Below are 18,316 nucleotides of genomic sequence, written 5' to 3'. Positions count from 1 at the left end.
GACATGCAGCAGCAGCAGCCTAGCTCTTTATGGAGAGTAAGTTCTCTTTGTGCCTTCCATATTTCCATCCAGTTCGCTTCAACAACTTGAACACTATGGTGAAATCTGGATCTTGCATAAGCTGCAGTGCACAGAACAGGTGTGTTAATTAGGGATATGGACAGTGTGCAGAAACTTCTAGTTCCCCAAATGGAATTGCTGCTCCCGGTGCTGCTTTCAGGCATACTAAAGAAGCTTCTGTTTGTGGGCACTGTGCCTTCTAGTAGTGTACAAGTTTATGCCCCAAGAGTTTGGCGTTAGGAAAATAAATTTAAATGTGATTACCTAGCATGAATCTTTAAGGCCAAGAAATCTAAAAACCAAATAATTCCAATATTATGCTGACTGACAATATATATATTTTCCCTAGATTAAGTGTCCTCAACTTCTTTGCCAGAAAAAAAGCCAGTTTACACGATTCAAAAAAGCTGAATTTCATTTCACTCTTCAGCAGCAGCCAGGGTCACTGACAGGCCTAGAACTAAGAGGCTGCTGGCAACCACTATTAATATACACAGTATGGAATTTAAATAATGGAAAAAGTACTCTAGCTATTTTTAAAATTGTAGTTATTACGCTTTTGAAGAGACTCTTGTAACAACATTTCCTTTGTCATAGCTTGTAAATTATGTAGAATTATTTTGACAGAAGGTGAACACTCAATTCCACTGTGGTTAATATAGCAAGAGGCCTGCAGCAATAGTCCGAAGTATTTTACTCTGGAGATACTCCAATGTTCTGATTACCTTGAATTTGGAATAAAGCGTTACTGTTATCTGCTTTGAGAGACGTGGAGGACTGGTAAATGTCTGAACTTTGGAACTGCTTTTGTGATGCTTGGATAGCACTTATACAGCATGCAGTGAATTATCATGTGGTGCTCTTAAGCAAACAATAAGAAAACCCCCAAAATACACTGGAAGTGCCTTTAAGGAAAGGAGTATTGGCATATGAATAAACTAATCCTATCACAGCAAATTGTGGTGGGGGTATGCACATGCCAAGTGTATCTGCCAAGGTATAGAAAACCTATAGCAAAAAGCCTCATCTAATTCTGCTGCAGAATTTTCCTCAAAGTTCACCATCTATTATTTGATCATTGTGAAAAGATTACAAATACTGTAGGTTGAATGCCACCTATGTTTATATTGCAACTTTTTTACCTAACACATAATAATTTGTAAGAGGAATTGGAAGCAAATGTTGATTAAAGCTGCATGACTGGGAGTAAGCCCCACTGAACTCAACGGAACCTGCTTCTGAATAGACATCTATAGGATTGCTCTGTCAGTAACTTAACTGGCACAGTGGGGTATCTCCAGTGCTAATACATACTCAGTGCATTCCAACTGCAGGCAATAGAAAAATCGCCATCTGAAGGCAAGCTTTTATCCAGTCAGAATGTTGTAGTGATGGCATATCCCCAAAGGGGATTAAATGAAGGTATGAAATGGAGAATCTTTTAATGGTAGAAATAAGCTTAGTAAGCATGGCACAAGCAAGACCTGTCTTTCTAGTTTGAACATCTACCTGGTATGAGCACCAAAAACAACCACCATAGAGCTATAGTGGGGAAACTGTTCCCCTCACAGAAGTCATTAGAACCAAATGCCCTTGGAGCATGAGAAGAAACCAGCCAGCCATCATTTCCTTCACCACCTGCTGTGCTTCACCAAGATGGGATTGGGCACCTCCTCTCCTAACAGTGGCTATTAAAAACTTGTAAATTTTAATTTATCCTGTGAGCAGGAGAAGCAGCAGCAGCAAACTGTCATCAACACCTTTTTAAATAGTCTGTTCCAATGGCATATTATTGTTCTTAATGACCTTATGTAAACCACTCTGGGAGTCTCATCAGCTGAAGAGGGGGATAAAAATGCTTAAAACAAACAAAGAATGGAAACTATGAGCTCCTTAACCATGTTGTTCAGTCGTTCAGTCGTGTCCGACTCTTCGTGACCCCATGGACCATAGCACGCCAGGCCTTCCCGTCCTCCACTTTCTCCTGTAGTGTGCTCAAGTTCATATTCATTGCATTGGTGATGCTATCTAGCCATCTCATTCTCTGCCATCCCCTTCTCCTTTTGCCTTCAATCCTTCCCAGCATCAGCGTGTTGTCCAGTGACTTTTCTCTTCACTTAACCATACCAAGTTTAAAAAAAAAAAAAAACACTTCCCAAACAAACTCTCCAAAATTCAGACAAAACCAAGAGCAGTTCAACCTGCTATGACAGTTGGAAGGTGCTGAAACTGCCGTATTGTTTTCTGGTGGTTTAATCTGTGGCACAAACCTAGAACCAAGTTGGAAAAGCAAAAGCACAGCTCACCAAATGCTCTGGCCTCTTGGGTTATATGCCTATTTCCTAATAGAGAAACATTATTTCTCGGTGGAAAAAAGAACCCCAAAGGTAGCCATGCAGACTATGAGAAAAATCCCCCAAACCGTATTAATGTAATACCTTTATTAGGCCAACCAAAAGATCACAGAAAATGTTCAAACTGTCAGGATCTCCAGATTCCTTCATTAGGCAAGATGTTACAAAAAGCAGAATGGGAAGAAAAAAGCATGACTTGATGAAGTCAGTTTCTGCATGTTCAGAGTCCCAAGATAAAGTGGGAGGAAGGGTCTGCAGACATTCAAATTGGCTCTGCATATCATGAGGGTTACAAGGTTGGACCTAGAGTCGCCCCTAGGGTCGCTGGGGACAAGGGAAAAATGTTGAATGTTCTATTTTGGAAGTAAAAGTGCAGCTGTTACTTGCCTGATGAAGGGATATGGAGATCTCAAAAGCTTGCACATTTTTGGTGATCTTTTAGTTGGCCTAATAAAGGCATTACACTAATACGGATATTGTATTATTTCTCAGTGTTACTCCTTTGTTCTTAAAACGTACAACTTGAAAATTGAAGTTTCTTTAAATTAGGCCTTCTCATTAAATCTCAGTGTTGTAAGCACTTCTTATGATATCTTTAAGTCTTGTAACGGAAGCCAGAATACAGGTATTGCTTTGTCCTGTAACATTACTATAGTGCCTACAACCAGACATGCTACAAGAACGTGGGAAGGATTGGAGGAAGCCTGCCTGAAGGCATACAAACTTAAAAAAAAAAAAATCACATGTATAAGGAAAAGGAATGGGACGGATATTTTTAGGATAACTAAGTGTCCCAAACGTATTTAATTTTTATATGTTTAATGGTCCTCTAATATAAAATTTTGCTCCATTTTCTTTGGGAAGCAGTAGATGAAATACGATTTAAGGGAAGTAAAATACCAAGCTTTTCTAATGAAAAACAAGCAAATTAAAAAATCCAAAAGCTATGATGTATTACTTTATGTCCTATAGACTGCAGGGTTCCAATAGTTCACTTTTCTCTGGTGTTCATTAGCTATTGACCTTTCAAGCTGGTGAGGTAATTCCTTTAACACTATAAACCATAGGATATCCTCCCCTCTGTTTCATGTTTTGACATTGCAAAAGGTCATAAAAGTGTTCTACCCAGTTCTAGTCACAGCTTAAAATGGAGATAACAAAAATAACCTCTTGCCTTGTTTTCCAGGTCCAGTATTTGAAGTCTATATATACAATACACTTATCTGTATTGTCAAAAGTGGGAAAAAATGTAGCCTAAGATTAGAGTTTTGAAGTAATTGACACTAACTACCAACATTTCAAGATAGGCCAACATCCAACACAACAGTAACAATCTACTTCCTGCCTTTCAGGAGCACACAATTATTTAAAAAAAAACAAAAAACTTTATTATATAAATTTGTCTTAAACACATCTCACACTTATGCTTAAGATGAGTTCAAAAAAGAAAAGCATTCATTTTTAGAGATTAATCACAATCTCAGCAATTGTTATACTTTCTTGAGTTTGCAGAAAAGTTTTCTAGTCTTATATATATGTCTGTTTTTACTTTAAAAATGTATAACACGAGAAATAGTTTTAAATGTGCTGTTTGATCTCCCATTTCTACAACAAAATTGAGGGAACTGCAAAGGAAGATGCACGGTGATCAAAACCATAAATAGTGGAAAGAATTTCGAAATTCCTTTTGTAATATGTCAAGATGCTTAATATAGACAAACCATTGTTGTGACATGTTTATGTTTTGATATTCTGCCCTGACCAATTGATGGCAAAGTTATTTATCTTCATGCTTATTGGCTCGAACACTGTGCCCACTGGGGTACTATGTTTAAAACAATTTATAGAAGATTTATTAGTGAATGTGACCTTCATATCGAGGTGCTTAAGGGCTGGATGTCATAGCACTAGTAACTTGCTCATGCAGAGCCATCGTAAGAGCAATTACTCCCAACATGTCCCACTGAAGTCAACAGAACTCAACAATAAGAATGCTTAGCACCACATGCTTAATACTGAAAAACATCACATTCTTCAACTAAGAGTATTAAATATATAAAGGCCTCCTTCTCATTGTACTCTGGTATCATGGGAACCATTGCAATCAGTCCTTCTCACAGTGCCAGAGTACTGCAAAATAGGAAGGACCCAGAGGCTGGGCTCCTCCCAGGGGCCCAAGGCTCCAGACGTTACCCTAGAGGAATGGGAAAGTTACCCTAGAGGAATGGGAACTTCCCACACTGCCAACATAATATTAAAGTAGCCTAATTTGTCTGGGGATGACCAAGAGCGAGAAAGTGTAAGAATTAGCACCCAGTGAACCTGCTCTTCATATGAAGCATTGCCACTGTAACATAAAACCTTAAAGACATAGACCTCGACTAGAAACATACAAAAGCCATTTGTAAATAAATCACAAGTGTGCTGGTTCACACCGATGCTACATATTCAGAAGTTTAGACAGAAACAATGCAGAGTAAAGGCAAGTCAAATGTCACAATTCACTTGAGAGATTCATACAAGCAACAATAAAGAGTTTTACCCCAGCAGCTCTGACTTTCCCAAGCGATGGGTTTATGATAGCCCTAGGATACGACTATGTAAGTGAGCTTTAATATAACAGCACTTAATTTTTTTCTACTATCATTACAAATTATTTTAAGGCACTATCATAGCACATTTCCTCTAGAAGACCAAGATTTTACAGTGCTTGCCAGCAGAACAATTTTGTAACTGTTCTTTCCATTTTTAGGGGGGATTATAATTTTTATTCTACTTTACTGAAATAATGTCATTCATACAACACTAAAATTATTTTCAAAATAATCAGCTTGTTTCTGTATTTGTGCTTAACAATAGTTCATTTATATAATAAACACCTCTGCATCGATTAAAATATACTCAGTGTCTAGACCGTAACCTCTAAAGTGTTAATCATGGAGTGTTGATTAATTATGCTAGATGATTAGATGACACTTGTTAGTGTGAAAAATGAGACATCTTCAGGATGCTGTCAAAACACAGAACATTTAGCTTCTCTCTTCTCAGACTTCATTAGCAAGATGCATGAAAGCTCAGAAGTTATTTCTTTCCTTCATGTGAAAAATTTAAAGATGAAATCCTTACTTGCCCCACATCTGTCAACAATAAGAATTTGGTACACTTCATGACGGATAGTATTTTAATACAAAATTATAATCCTAGAAAAGAAGCAGATTTAATAAAATAAAAAAATTTCATGAGAAGAAAAATATATGGGACACTTAACTCTATCCCCCCCTTATGGCTGTACATGGAACATTCATTATGAAAGAGATGAGGAATTTCTAAAAGGCAAAGTATCTGAAAGTGGGTTTACCTCGAATGAAAGCACTGATCACAACACTGATATACAATGTTTTTGAAAAAATATTAGGTTTCACCAAGGCACTATGACATATTAAAAATGCTTTAATGTAGTCCCTATTAAAAAAGGACATTCATGCACAGAGGGAGCAATCCTATGGCCACTAGACTCTATCTATCTAGTATATATATATCCTATAAAGCTATGGAGGTTTATAGGATATATAAACATCCTATATCTAGAGGGCCATAGTATGTTTTGGTTTATAGGATTCAAGGCCGGAACCAGGGCTCTGACATTGGAGCCCAGAAACCGTGCTCCCCAGCCCCTCTCCCTCTTAGCTGGCGCTGTTCTCTCCGCACTGAGCACGGAGATGAGGAAAAGGGAGCAGTCCTGGAGGCAGAGCAGGGACTGTGGAAGCTGAGTTACACAGCTTCCTATGCATGTCCCAGCTTCCTTCCCTTCCACTCCCTGAAGCCGTGCCTAAATGGGTAACTTCACCCATCTAGGGAAAATACAGGGCGGCCATAGTACGAGGCGAGGATTGTGTCTGTGCTCCAGCCGCCCTGCATTGGATACTCAGCAGCCTCCGACGCAATCCTATTGAGACAACTATCTCAATAGGATTGCGTCCTTAATCATATTTATAAGGAAGCATACATAAACCAGTGCCAAAGTTGAGAAAGTGAGTGGCTTCCATTTTTATTAAAAAAACACACACTGGTAACATTTTCCCCTTATCCCTTGACAGAATTTGTACTTAATGCTTAGAATAGGCACTCAAGTAAGAATGAAGAGACTGAAGGTAAAAGTCTACAGTTGGCATTCTTGGGTACTGCTAGCTGTGAAAAGAAGAATATGGGCTGAGGCATTCAGTTACACTTTTTCTGTATTTCCTACATAAAAGGAGGAAGATGACAGATTTGCCACTTCTTTCAAAACTGAAAACAGGAGGGGGGAAATTGCTTCAATGTTTTCCATTCCTTTAGCCATCTCCAACACCAGTAGCTGTTCTAGTAAAGGGACAGAAGGAATGTTCCAGTGTCAGCCTTTTCCTAGGAATTGCTGTTGCAACTGGCCCTGGCAAAGTTACTTACCATCTCTAACTTGCCCACCTCTATCTCAGCAAAAACCATGAGCAATGAATAAATGAAGAAAGGGGTCTGGAACAGCTTTATTGCTACAAACAATTCTGAAACATTTACTTTCATATTCTGTTTACAGCCTTGTGTTGTAAATGTCTTGTTTCCCGTTTTAAGTCTCCTAAATCAAGCATCTGTTTAACTGCAATTTTATTAATTTGTGACATTTAAAATAATCTCAAAAGAGAAAAAGGGTTATAAACAATTGAAAACATGCACATTTATAGCATGTCTTGCTGATAAATATTCTCTGAGAGATAAATATTTTGTTTTTATAGAAGAATTTTGTAGGAAGGAATGCATAATGACTTCCGATTAAGCTAACATTTATAGTGGTTCTCATAGAAGATACCTTACATAATTATTATAAAAAGAGCTAGCACTTAGAAAACAATGTTAAAACTTGCATTTCAATCACTGGTGTTAATTACATACATCAGCCCTATTACACAATCAAAGACTGTGTAGTAACTTATGCAGTATGACAACCATTCCTGAAAATTATCTAATGTGAGAACATAGAAATACAAATTCAGACATTTGAACCTTAGTACATATAAGATCCTTTGAAAAGTTAACACACTACCCAAAAAATAAACCAGGGTTCAAGAAGTGAATCGTGACTTTAGCCTCGGCTCTTCTTTAAAATTATCTGGAGGGAAAACAAACACAGCTTTCAGACACATAAGCCTGTTATTTCAAATAAAGATAGACCTATATTTAACCTGAGAAGCTTTAGATGGTGTTCATGTATTTTGAAGAGGCCCTTGATCTAAACCACTACAGAATTAGCTAAACTGATAACACAGTGACCTTGTACTTATGCCAACAAACTAAGCCATGTACATCTGCAAGTATTTGTCTTCCCTCTAGTCCTTTTCTTTTTGCCCATTTTAGAATATTTGAGTAGTGAACACTTAGTCTTTAAAATCATATTTGTATATGACCAGGATCCAAAGAACCATGTGATTCATTCTGCATCCGCATGCATACCTGTTCCCACATTGCCTTCCACTACCATCCTCAATGATAATCTCAATGCTCTGAGATTATCTGTAGAAGGCTAGCTTAAGGACCCTTCATCTGTTTAAGTATGATCAAGGGCAGTGACATCATAGGCCTTCTCTGTGGTGGCACCTCTGCCTCAGTTTTTAACTTCCTTCATCAGACAAGCCTCCTTTTGAGTTTTTTACAGCCACCAGCAAAGATCACCCACCCTCTTGCTTCAGTTGTCACATCCACTTTTACCCTTAGTCTCTTGCTGTATGTGGATCTTTTTTTCTGACTAGAAACAAAGAAAGGGAGGATGCACAGCTAGGAAAACTCAGCCTTGAATAGCCAGAATGGCCTGCTGAATTTCTTGCCTTAACATAGTGCCCATATAGGGTAGCAAGGACTTGACTTGACATACATATACAAGTTGCATCAAAATTGCTTGGTATTATTCAGTGGCTTGGAATTAATTCAGAATGATATATTGAACAACTGTCCAATACATCCTGAGAATGTCTACTCTTGAAAATCAGAGAGCTGATAACCTAGCCTTGTGAGATTTGGCATTTTTGCTTTCCCTTGTATCATAACCATCTATTTCTACTTCTGAGCACCTATAAAAATGGTTGGCTCCCAACTTCTGTAAATATTTTTGTACTCTGCTCTTCATTTTGGAGCTATGCCTTTGTGCTTTTTATGTGCAAATTTGAGGTGAGATCAATGTATGTTTTCATTTAAGAATGAGCTTTCATACTATTTCTTAGCTTCTTAGACCATCCCATGACTATTTCCCCCTTCTAATAACAGAGAACAAAGCTGATAAAACTTATAGCAGTGAATAAAAAAACTGAAATTATAATTGCGTTATAAAAGCAAAAAATAGGGCGGATTTTTTTTAGTTACATGACTTAATAATTGAGCTTTGTGGAACCAAATGTGATAGATCAGCCTTCCCCAACCTGGTGCCCTCCAGATGTTTTAGACAACTCTCAGCATTACTGACCATTGACCATGCTGTTTGGGGCTAATGGGAGTTAAAGTCTAAATCACCTGGAGGGCACCATGAAGGCTGAGGTAGACTGTGTAAGATCTCAGTTGTTATGGTGCCTGTTGTTTAAATATCCATGTAGTGAACACTTATATTCTATCAATGTTATGTTTTGTTATGATGAATGCTATGTTTTGTTATGATTAATAATTTTGTTATTATTGTAATGGCCTGTTCCATCGATCAACTAAATCCAATGCGTTGCTTTGAGTTATATGAATAGCCATCTATGATTTGTAGCGAACATTTTAAGACACTGGCAATACCATTATATAAGGCTGATTTTTTCTCAACGTAATAAATTGGTAGTACAACAAATGTTATATTTGTAAAGTATAAGTGCAATCAAATCAACTGTACTATAAGACTCGTACATTCCCTTTACATTTTAAGGAAAAGTTTGTGCAGATTAACATTGCACTGTTTAAATTTTAAGATTCAATGGAAATTTTCAGCTTTTAACTACAGTTACCTTTGCCGAAGAAAGAACGTGTTCATACTTAATCGTTTTGCTCTTTTCTGAAATAGCTTTGGTCCTGGTTTCTTCAGCTAATCGGTGCAGAAACAGTAAGAAGTTCAAATGTACCTTTAAAAGAATACATTGTTAGTGACAAAAAATCCTTCCAAAGACATACTTAAAAACTACTGCATACTGATTTATGAAATGCTCTATAAAGTAACGTTCATTAAACTTTCCACTAAGGATGAATTTGCAAATACTTTTAATTGCATAAATATCCACACCCAATTATGGGCAGTATCCAATGGTGTCTTTCCGCAAACTTCCACAAGCAGCGCTAGCAGAGCCCCGCCAAATCTTTCCAGCGGCATAAGGTGCATTCTGCCTGCACAAGTGTTAACGCACAACCACTTGCACAAATGTAACTTTAGTTGGATTCTTCTTTTGCATGTAGTTCAGAAACTAGTTTCTGCTAGCACGTCACTTGCACTGGTGGAATGACACATATACTGCCCTAGATTTCCTAATTTCTTCACTTGTGAAGTGTCAGCATCCACATTTCGAATTAAGCACAATTGTTCCTCTGTTACCCTAGTTTCTCCTTGTCAGTGTTTCTTACTTCAAAAACGTGATGACTGTTTTTAATACAACTTTGCAATAACCTTTGTCACTAATATCCTGAAGGGGAAAAGTGGCAAGGAAAGAAGGATACTGTACTATGCTTTATCTGGCCAGAAAGAATATATGTAGTGTTTGGCAGTCCTCAAAACAAGTGCCATTATGCCAGAATTGCCCACAGAAGTTATGTTACACTGTTAGCAAAAGTGCTTTTACATACGTATCTACTATACAGGATAAACATTTCACACAATAAATACCACATAGAATCTACAACACTAGCTACAGATGATCACAACTTTGTAGTCACCTTTGCTTTCTATGGCCAGGATTCAAAGAGGCCCATTTATATACACAAGAAGGTAGCCAAATTTCTCCTCTGGCTACAGCATCTCTCGCTATATCAAATACCACTATGGAAGATCTCCTGATCTTGAAGAGCAACTGATGGGGCACAAGCGACTGAGTTAAGAAATGAGACCGGAAAAGCCCTGATGTGCGCACAGAACATTGGACACGGCCCTCTGGATCCTAACCGATGACTTGTATTGAACAAGTTTGTACTTAATGCTATATGAATCTTACTTTCTGCCCAAAATATATAGTCAGGGAAATATAAATAAACAATTCTTCTAAACATTTCAGTTCATTGCATGGTAAATAGAGATTTCACATTACTTATCTCTTTTTGTCAAAGTGCATGTTTGTTGCACGATGGTTGCAACATCAAGCACCTTGAGCACTATTTTAGTGAAAAGGCAGGCTATAAATTTAATAAATAAATATGTCATTACTTGCATCTGTGAAAAACCTATTACAGAAGATACACCAGAAGACACAGCTTCAATACCACCCACACACAATATTTTTCAGTGAATTTTATTCACACATACAATGGAAAATAATGAACACACATGCACAGAATATATCTGATTAAAATATATTTCAAACAAATATGCTCCCCAGGACCTTATCATATAAACAGATGCCTAACTGCCCTTTTTCGACCACAAAAGGGCCTCAACTGTATTACTGTTTTAGTAAGGTCTGAAAAAGTGCCTTACTACTGCTCACAAGTAGCGAAGTGTTTTATTTGTTCATTAAGCCTCTTCTGTTTCTCTGCCGTAAATGAAGTATCAACTGTAGCTTGCGCAAAGTGGCCACAATGGTGATGGATGTGTCGACAACTGGCTCTAAGAGAGCCCACTGCCCTCTTTGGGAAGCCTTTCTTTCTATCTCAAGGAGACAGTATTCACATTTTTAATTAATTAATTAATAACTGATTAATTTGTTCTACGATGGCCATTAAGATTGTCCCTCAACATAGGCTCCAAGGAAGAAAACTAAGACGTAAAATCAACACCCAAGCCCTTCAAGATCCTATTAAGCGAGCCTGCTTTCAAACAACTCTCAAGGAACATCTATCTATGGAAACCCCTAAAAATGTCAAGGAACACTGGAATAAACTGAAGACCTCCATTATCACAGCCTGTGAACAAACTATCGGATACCAAACTAAGAAACATTAGGATTGGTTTGATGAAAATGATAGGGAGATTGAACATATTATTGATAAGAAAAGGAAAGCCTTCCAAATATGGCAAAAAGATATCAACTATGCCACTAAGAAAAAAATCCACGCCAGTGCAAAGGCTGTGGTCCAAAGAAGAACTAGAGAATTTAAGAACACCTGGTGGATAAAGAAAGCCCAAGAAATCCAGCATCTTGCAGATGTCCATGATGCACGGGGCTTTTTTAATGCCACAAAGGCCATCTACGGACCAACAAATCATGGTACAAACCCCTTAAGCTCAATAGATGGTGCCAAACTTCTAAAGGACAAAGAGTCTATTGCCCTGCTCTGGAAAGAGCATTATCACAACCTCCTTAACCGTAACTCTATTGTGGCTGATGAGGTCTTCTTGCAAATTCCACAAAAACAAACCAGAGATGAGCTTGCAGTATCCCCTAGTTTGGAGGAAGTCAGTAAAGCCATCAACCAAATGAAAAATAACAAAGCTAGTGGACCCAATGGGATCCCTGCTGAAGTTTTTAAAGAAGGTGGGCTTGAAGCTACACAACAGCTTCACAAGATCATCGAAAAAATCTGGATGAGGGAGGAGATCTCAGCAGACTTCAGGGATGCCATAATTATCACTCTCTTCAAAAAGGGTGATAGAACAGATTGTGGAAACTACTGAGGCATCTCCCTTCTAGCTACGGCAGGCAAAATCCTGGCAAGGATCCTCACAGACCACCTTCTATCTATCTCAGAAGATATCCTCCCTGAATCCCAAAATGGCTTTCGCTCCTCCAGGAGGAGAGTGGATATGATCTTCACCGCACAACAGCTCCAAGAAAAATACAGAAAGCAAAACCAACCTTTGTACATGGCGTTTATTGATCTGACTAAGGCCTTCGACACTGTAAACTGAACTGCTCTCTGGACCATCCTTCTGAAAACTGGATGTCCTAATAAATTTGTGAACATCTTGCGGCTCCTCCATGATGGTAACAATTTTGGATAACAATGGCTCTCAAAGTGATCCATTTAAAGTGGGATCAGGCGTTAAACAGGGATGTGTCATTGCTCCAATCTTATTCGTTATCTTTATTGCTATGATTCTACACCTTGTTGAAGGGAAACTTCCCACTGGTGTAGAAATCATATATCGAACAGATGGAAGACTTTTTAATCTCAGTAGGCTGAAAGCAAAAAGGTAATTACAACCTCTGTCATAGAACTCCAATATGCTGATAACGTAATCTGCGCACATTCAGAGGAAGATCTCCAAACTATCCTAAACATCTTCACAGAAGCATATGAAAAGCTCGGCCTCTCGCTTAACATAAAAAAACCCAAAGTGCTTTACCAGCAAGCACAAACCAATCCCTCTATAGCACCAGCTTAACGGTGTGATGCTGAAAAATGTTGATAGCTTTTCTTATCTTGGCAGCCATATCTCCACAAAAGCTGGCATCAACACTGAAATTCAGCATCGCCTGAGCTCTGCGAGTGTAGCATTCTCCCGAATGAAGTGTAGAGTGTTCGAGGATCGGGACATTCGCAGAGAGACCAAAATGCTTGTTTACAAAGCCATTGTACTACCGACCTTGCTGTACACCTGTGAAACATGGACCAGCTATAAACACCACTTCCAACTTCTCGAAAGATTCCATCAATGCTGCCTCCAAAAAATTCTGCAAATTACTTAGGAAGACAGATGGACTAATGTCAGCGTACTGGAAGAAGCAAAGGTCACCAGCTTTGAAACAATGATTCTCCAACATCAACTTCGCTGGACCGGCCATGTTGTTCAAATGCCTGATTATCGTTTCCCAAAGCAGCTACTTTATTCCCAACTTATGAATGGAAAACGGAATAGTGGCGGACAGCAAAAGAGATTTAAAGATGCTCTCAAAGCTAATCTAAAAAAATGTAACATAAGCACTGAGAACTGGGAAGCTCTAACCCATAAGCATTCCAACTGGAGGTCAGCCTATATTAAAGGTGCTATGGACTTTGAAGCAGCACGAGTACAGGGTGAAAGGGAGAAACGAGCCCAGCAGAAGGCACATCAAGCAAACCCTCACCGCAATCGCCTTCTGCCTGGAAACCTATGTCCTCACTGTGGGAGGCTGTGTGGATCCAGAATTGGTCTTCACAGCCACCTGTAGACCCACTGTTAAGACTCTACTCTTGGAAGACAATCTTACTCGGTCACGAGTGATCGCCATGATGACTCCATCTGTATGTGCCATGCTTGAGGTGGTAGTCCCCATGCAAAGGCTATGCACCTATTTTCATACAAGTCCCTCATTTAAAAGCATTCCCATCAGAAAAAGAAATACCTTAACAAATCAAAGAGCAGGCTATACTAGAAGTATAGAGAGTTGAATTACTAAATACTTGGAAACTGCAAATAAGAAGCCCAAACCATCTCCTTCACCAGACACTAAATAAGAGGGGGGGGGGGACTGAAGATGCCCACATCAGCACAATTTAGGGGGAAACAGAAGATATAACTCAAGACATATACTAGGCCAGCTGAGGAGACAAGGGGCCAGGCTCTTTTCTGGAGCTTCTCGCCGACAAAGGAACTCTGAGGCCAGTTTCAGGTTACTCTGAGGGTTGCTGTTATTTCATGCCATATTGCTTGCAAAGATCACTATAATTCTGGATTTAATCCATGATGAGAAGACCAACCTGGCTGCTCACTAAAACCTAGTAACCTTCAGCTACATCCAGTTTGGGTTTCCACTCTGTGGAGAACTGAGTGATAGTGGTCAGCGTTGCTGCAATTTTCAGGATTCCCTCACTGGTTTTCCCACCCATCAAATGCTTATATTAAGTTTTTTCTTCCCCATTTATTGTTTCCTAAAGTGTTAACAGTTTAAAAAAAAAAAAGTACTTCTGTACACCTCGGGATTCCCCGAAGCTTGTCAATTCCTCTCTCTTCTGTGGGGGAGGTGCCATTTTTGCAACATAAGGTTCCAGGGGGGGGGGGGGGGTTATTGGTATGTAGGATTGCTTGAAAAGGGGGATTTGGGGAGGGGGTATCCAATGTTAGTTCTACTTACAGTAAACCCATTGAAATAAGTAGGCCTCAAGTTAGGTTAATATTGGATTGAACCCTAAAAAGCCTAACAGTTATAGACCAAGATGGAAAAAATGGAACCTCCATGTTCAGAAGCAGTATGCCACAACACTGGTGTGTGTGTGGATGTGTGTGTGCTGCGGCGGGGTGCATATCATAGAATCATAGAATAGTAGGGTTGGAAGGGGCCTACAAGGCCATCGAGTCCAACCCCCTGCTCAATGCAGGAATCCAAGTCAGAGCATCCCTGACAGATGGCTGTCCAGCCTCGTCTTGAAGGCCTCCAAGGTAGGAGAGCCCACCACCTCCCTAGGTCATTGGTTCCATTGTCGTATTGCGCTAACAGTCAGGAAGTTTTTCCTGATGTTCAGATGGAATCTGGCTTCCTGTCACTTGAGCCCATGATTCCGTGTCCTGCACTCTGGGATGATCGAGAAGAGATCCTGGCCTTCCTCTCTGTGACAACCTTTCAAGTACTTGAAGAGCGCTATCATGTCTCCCCTCAGTCTTCTCTTCTCAAGGCTAAACATGCCAGTTCTTTCAGTCTCTCTTCAAGTTTGTCTCGTAAAGGACAAACAGAGGCGGAAGGCTTTTGCCCGCACTTCCCGAAAGTATCTAGCTGACCTCTGTTGAAAACAGGAAGTGGCATCCAATATGACTCCTCCTTAAGTAGACCCATTGAAATGAACGGGACTTCAGTTAGTTATGACTAACTAAAGTCCCATTCATTTCTACAGGTCGACTCTAAGCAGGACTAACATCGGCTGCTACCCAGGAGGATACAGACTTCCGTCCTCCTCTTGCGGTTTTAACTGCGCAGTGAGCTGACTTTCCCCTAGAGTGAGGGCTCTTTCCCCATGGGGAAAGGAGCTCCGGGGCACCGCAAAGGCACCGTGACCCGCCCCCGCTGCCTGGCCGGCCAGCCTCCCTCCCTCCGCTCCCGCTCACCAGCAGGTCGGTGTTCGCGCTCAAGCGGAGGCGGGGCTTGTGGCTCTTCACCAGGCTCTTCAGGGTGCTGCGCGGCACGGTGCGCTTCATCGCAGCAGGAGCCTCCCGCCCGCACCCCCGCGGAGCCGGACCAACGGGCGCACGGCGCGCTCGCTCAACGGCTGAGCCGATCGCGCCTGCGCCCGAGGGGTTCGAATCTGCCGCCGCGCGTCGCCACGTCACAACGACCGCTGACGCGTCCACCCTCCCGCTCGGCCCCTCCCCTCCCCTCCCCCCGCCTGACTGGAGGGGGGAGGCGCCGCCGCCTTTTCTCCCCAGGGCGCGAATGTCGTGGGAAGCGAGCGGGGGAGACCCGTTCCCGCCTCTCTCGATGTGAACGGCCGTTCAGGAGCCGATTTCCCGCCCGCTACTAAGCAGATACCAGTGGAGGCTGGTGGCTCCGATTTCAGTGGGGCGGTGAATCCGCTCTGGGGTTCAGCCAGAACTCCAAAGCCGCTATCCAAGGTGCTGAACCCTATCTCCAAAGCGGGCCAGTCTGGCTGGTTCTGACAAACCGGGAATGGATTCACGACACCACCGAAATCGGAGCCACCAGCCTCCACTTCACGTACACGTTGGGTTGCCACTTTCATGTATCTATTTATCTGCTTATGGGAGATAATACTTGATGCATCGCTAGCCCGCCGAAGCTTACGCCGCAATACATGCGGTGTCTTAAGGAGTCACTCTTCCTTCTCCGCTGCCTTCTTTTAAATCCGCTTTTTTCTTTCTTTTTTGCTAGCTCACCTCTTGCGTGTTTTGACGCGCAAACAAGTTAGTTAGCTGGGCACCAGAACTACAAGAACATAGTTACTGCTGCCTGTGGGACCCAAAACTGCAGCGTTTTGGTGTGGTGGGTTTCCTTAGGCTAGACTAAAGCTGCAGTGGTGCACCCACTCATCTGGGGTAAATCCCATTGTAACCCAGTGGGGACTTACTTCTGAGTAGGCATGTATATAGGATTACCCATGTTGGTAAGGAAACAACCCCAAACCAATTTACAAGACCAAAATAATAAACTATACATAAGTAACTTAGAAATCTGTGTGTGTGTGTGTGTGTGTTCATGTGATGCCAAGCATAAAAACTGCTACTCTGAGCTGAAGACAGCGGCCATTGTCTTTCTGGGCAAATAAACTAGACAGAGATTTCTTGGGTTATTAATCTAGCACTTATTTCTGTAGGTAGCTACTCTTCTGGCAGTTTTTCCAGTGCCTCTGAGCTTGGCCAAGGGCCCTTGCTTGTGGGCTTACAGCAGCCTTGTGAAACAACCACAGACAATTCTGAGCACCAGCTTTCTGACTAAAACTTGCAGAGTCTGGTTATTACACTGGTTTTCCTGGGATCTTTTAAAAATCCTAGGGAGAACAGTGGCCTGTCTCTCCACAGAATCCTTCATCTGCTTCTTGGGAACACAAATTCTGATAATAGGTATCAACACACCAGCAACTGGTGCTGCTGTGAAAAATATATTGTCACTTTTACCCCAGTGAGGTTTCAGGGGGTTGAATAAGGTCACAGGAAGCTTTCTGGAATGTTGTAATATTTTCATTCATTTACAAATATACAGGTTGAGCATATGTGGAGGTTCACCCCATGCACATTCAGCTCCCCCAACAGATTTCTAGGGGAACCACCAGCACCATGGGATACTTGCAGAAAGCACCTTGGTTCTTTGTGTCCCTTCCAGTCCTATCCAAGACAACTGGAGGCATGTGTGTTCTTTTGTTTCCTGCTTACACACATACCTGACTCATCCCTTCCCTCTGCCTACTGGGGGAGAATAAGAATTAATTAGCTCTGCCTTTTGGGGCCATCTTAATTCCCATTGAGACACATCACCTTGTTGTGAACAAGCCAGAGAGATTTAGCTATTGGACATTATAGAAATAAATAAATAAATACTATACTATACTATACTATACTATACTATACTATACTGATAGCTGTAGCCACAGAAATCTTAAGAGTCAAGAAACACAGAGTTGGGAGGGAACCCAAGGGATCATCTTGACCCTCCTCAAAACTTAACAGCAATATAGCTAGTCCTGTTCGCTGTTGCATATTGATTAATGGCGGATCCTGTACCTTCCCCATAAGCTGTGTTGGGGTTCTTGCCATACCAATGCAGGTATATTCCTTGGGACTATAGGAATCAGGGCTACATTGTGTTAAATCTACATTACATTGCTACTACATGGATTCTTAAGTGGACGTCATATTTGGTAGCCAATGCATGAAATGATCACTTTTCAAAAAGCAAACTTGAAAGAAGATGTAAGCTCACACACATACATTAAACACACATTCAAAGCACGATCGGTCAAGCTACATAAGCAGCTATTGGTTACCTTTTAAAGTAGCTCCTAAAGCAATGCTTTCTGGCTTCTTCAGCAAATATATATATATGCCATACAGTCTTACTGCTGAATTCTTGTAAAGCTGATGTAGTTTATGTTAATTAACATGCAGACAAGCTCTTGCCAGGAGCTTTGCTTTGATCTAACAGCTCAGTACTTGAAAGGTTTATTATATTCCTTCCCTTAATAGCCAGTATCTTTTTTTCTTTTCTTTTTTGCAAAACCCACGAAGAAATAAACATGTGATAGCACTTGAATACTCCAATGCATTTTATGTGAGGTTGCTTTGGAAATGGTCTGGAAACTTCAATAGATCCAAAATAGGGCAGCAAGACAATTATTTCAGACTC

At 40.7% G+C, this 18,316-nt stretch overlaps 1 protein-coding gene across 1 annotated transcript; it reads right to left on the bottom strand.

Annotated features, from left to right (window-relative positions):
* Positions 1 to 5,164: 5,164 nt before the first annotated feature.
* CENPW (centromere protein W) lies at positions 5,165 to 15,745 on the bottom strand. Its single transcript, XM_084827473.1, has 3 exons — positions 15,568 to 15,745; positions 9,416 to 9,529; positions 5,165 to 7,554 (listed from the first exon to the last, which is right to left on the bottom strand). Exons 1-3 carry the CDS (start codon positions 15,655 to 15,657, stop codon positions 7,528 to 7,530), a joined length of 231 nt encoding a protein of 76 aa, XP_084683599.1. The 5' UTR covers positions 15,658 to 15,745; the 3' UTR covers positions 5,165 to 7,527.
* Positions 15,746 to 18,316: the final 2,571 nt, after the last annotated feature.

The sequence above is a fragment of the Heloderma suspectum genome, chromosome 1 (assembly GCF_057233095.1).
Source record: "Heloderma suspectum isolate Gila_16-S chromosome 1, 16-S_ref, whole genome shotgun sequence".
NCBI lineage: Eukaryota > Metazoa > Chordata > Lepidosauria > Squamata > Helodermatidae > Heloderma > Heloderma suspectum.
Note: the sequence above shows the minus strand (reverse complement) of the source record. Positions and strands in the feature narration are given on the sequence as shown.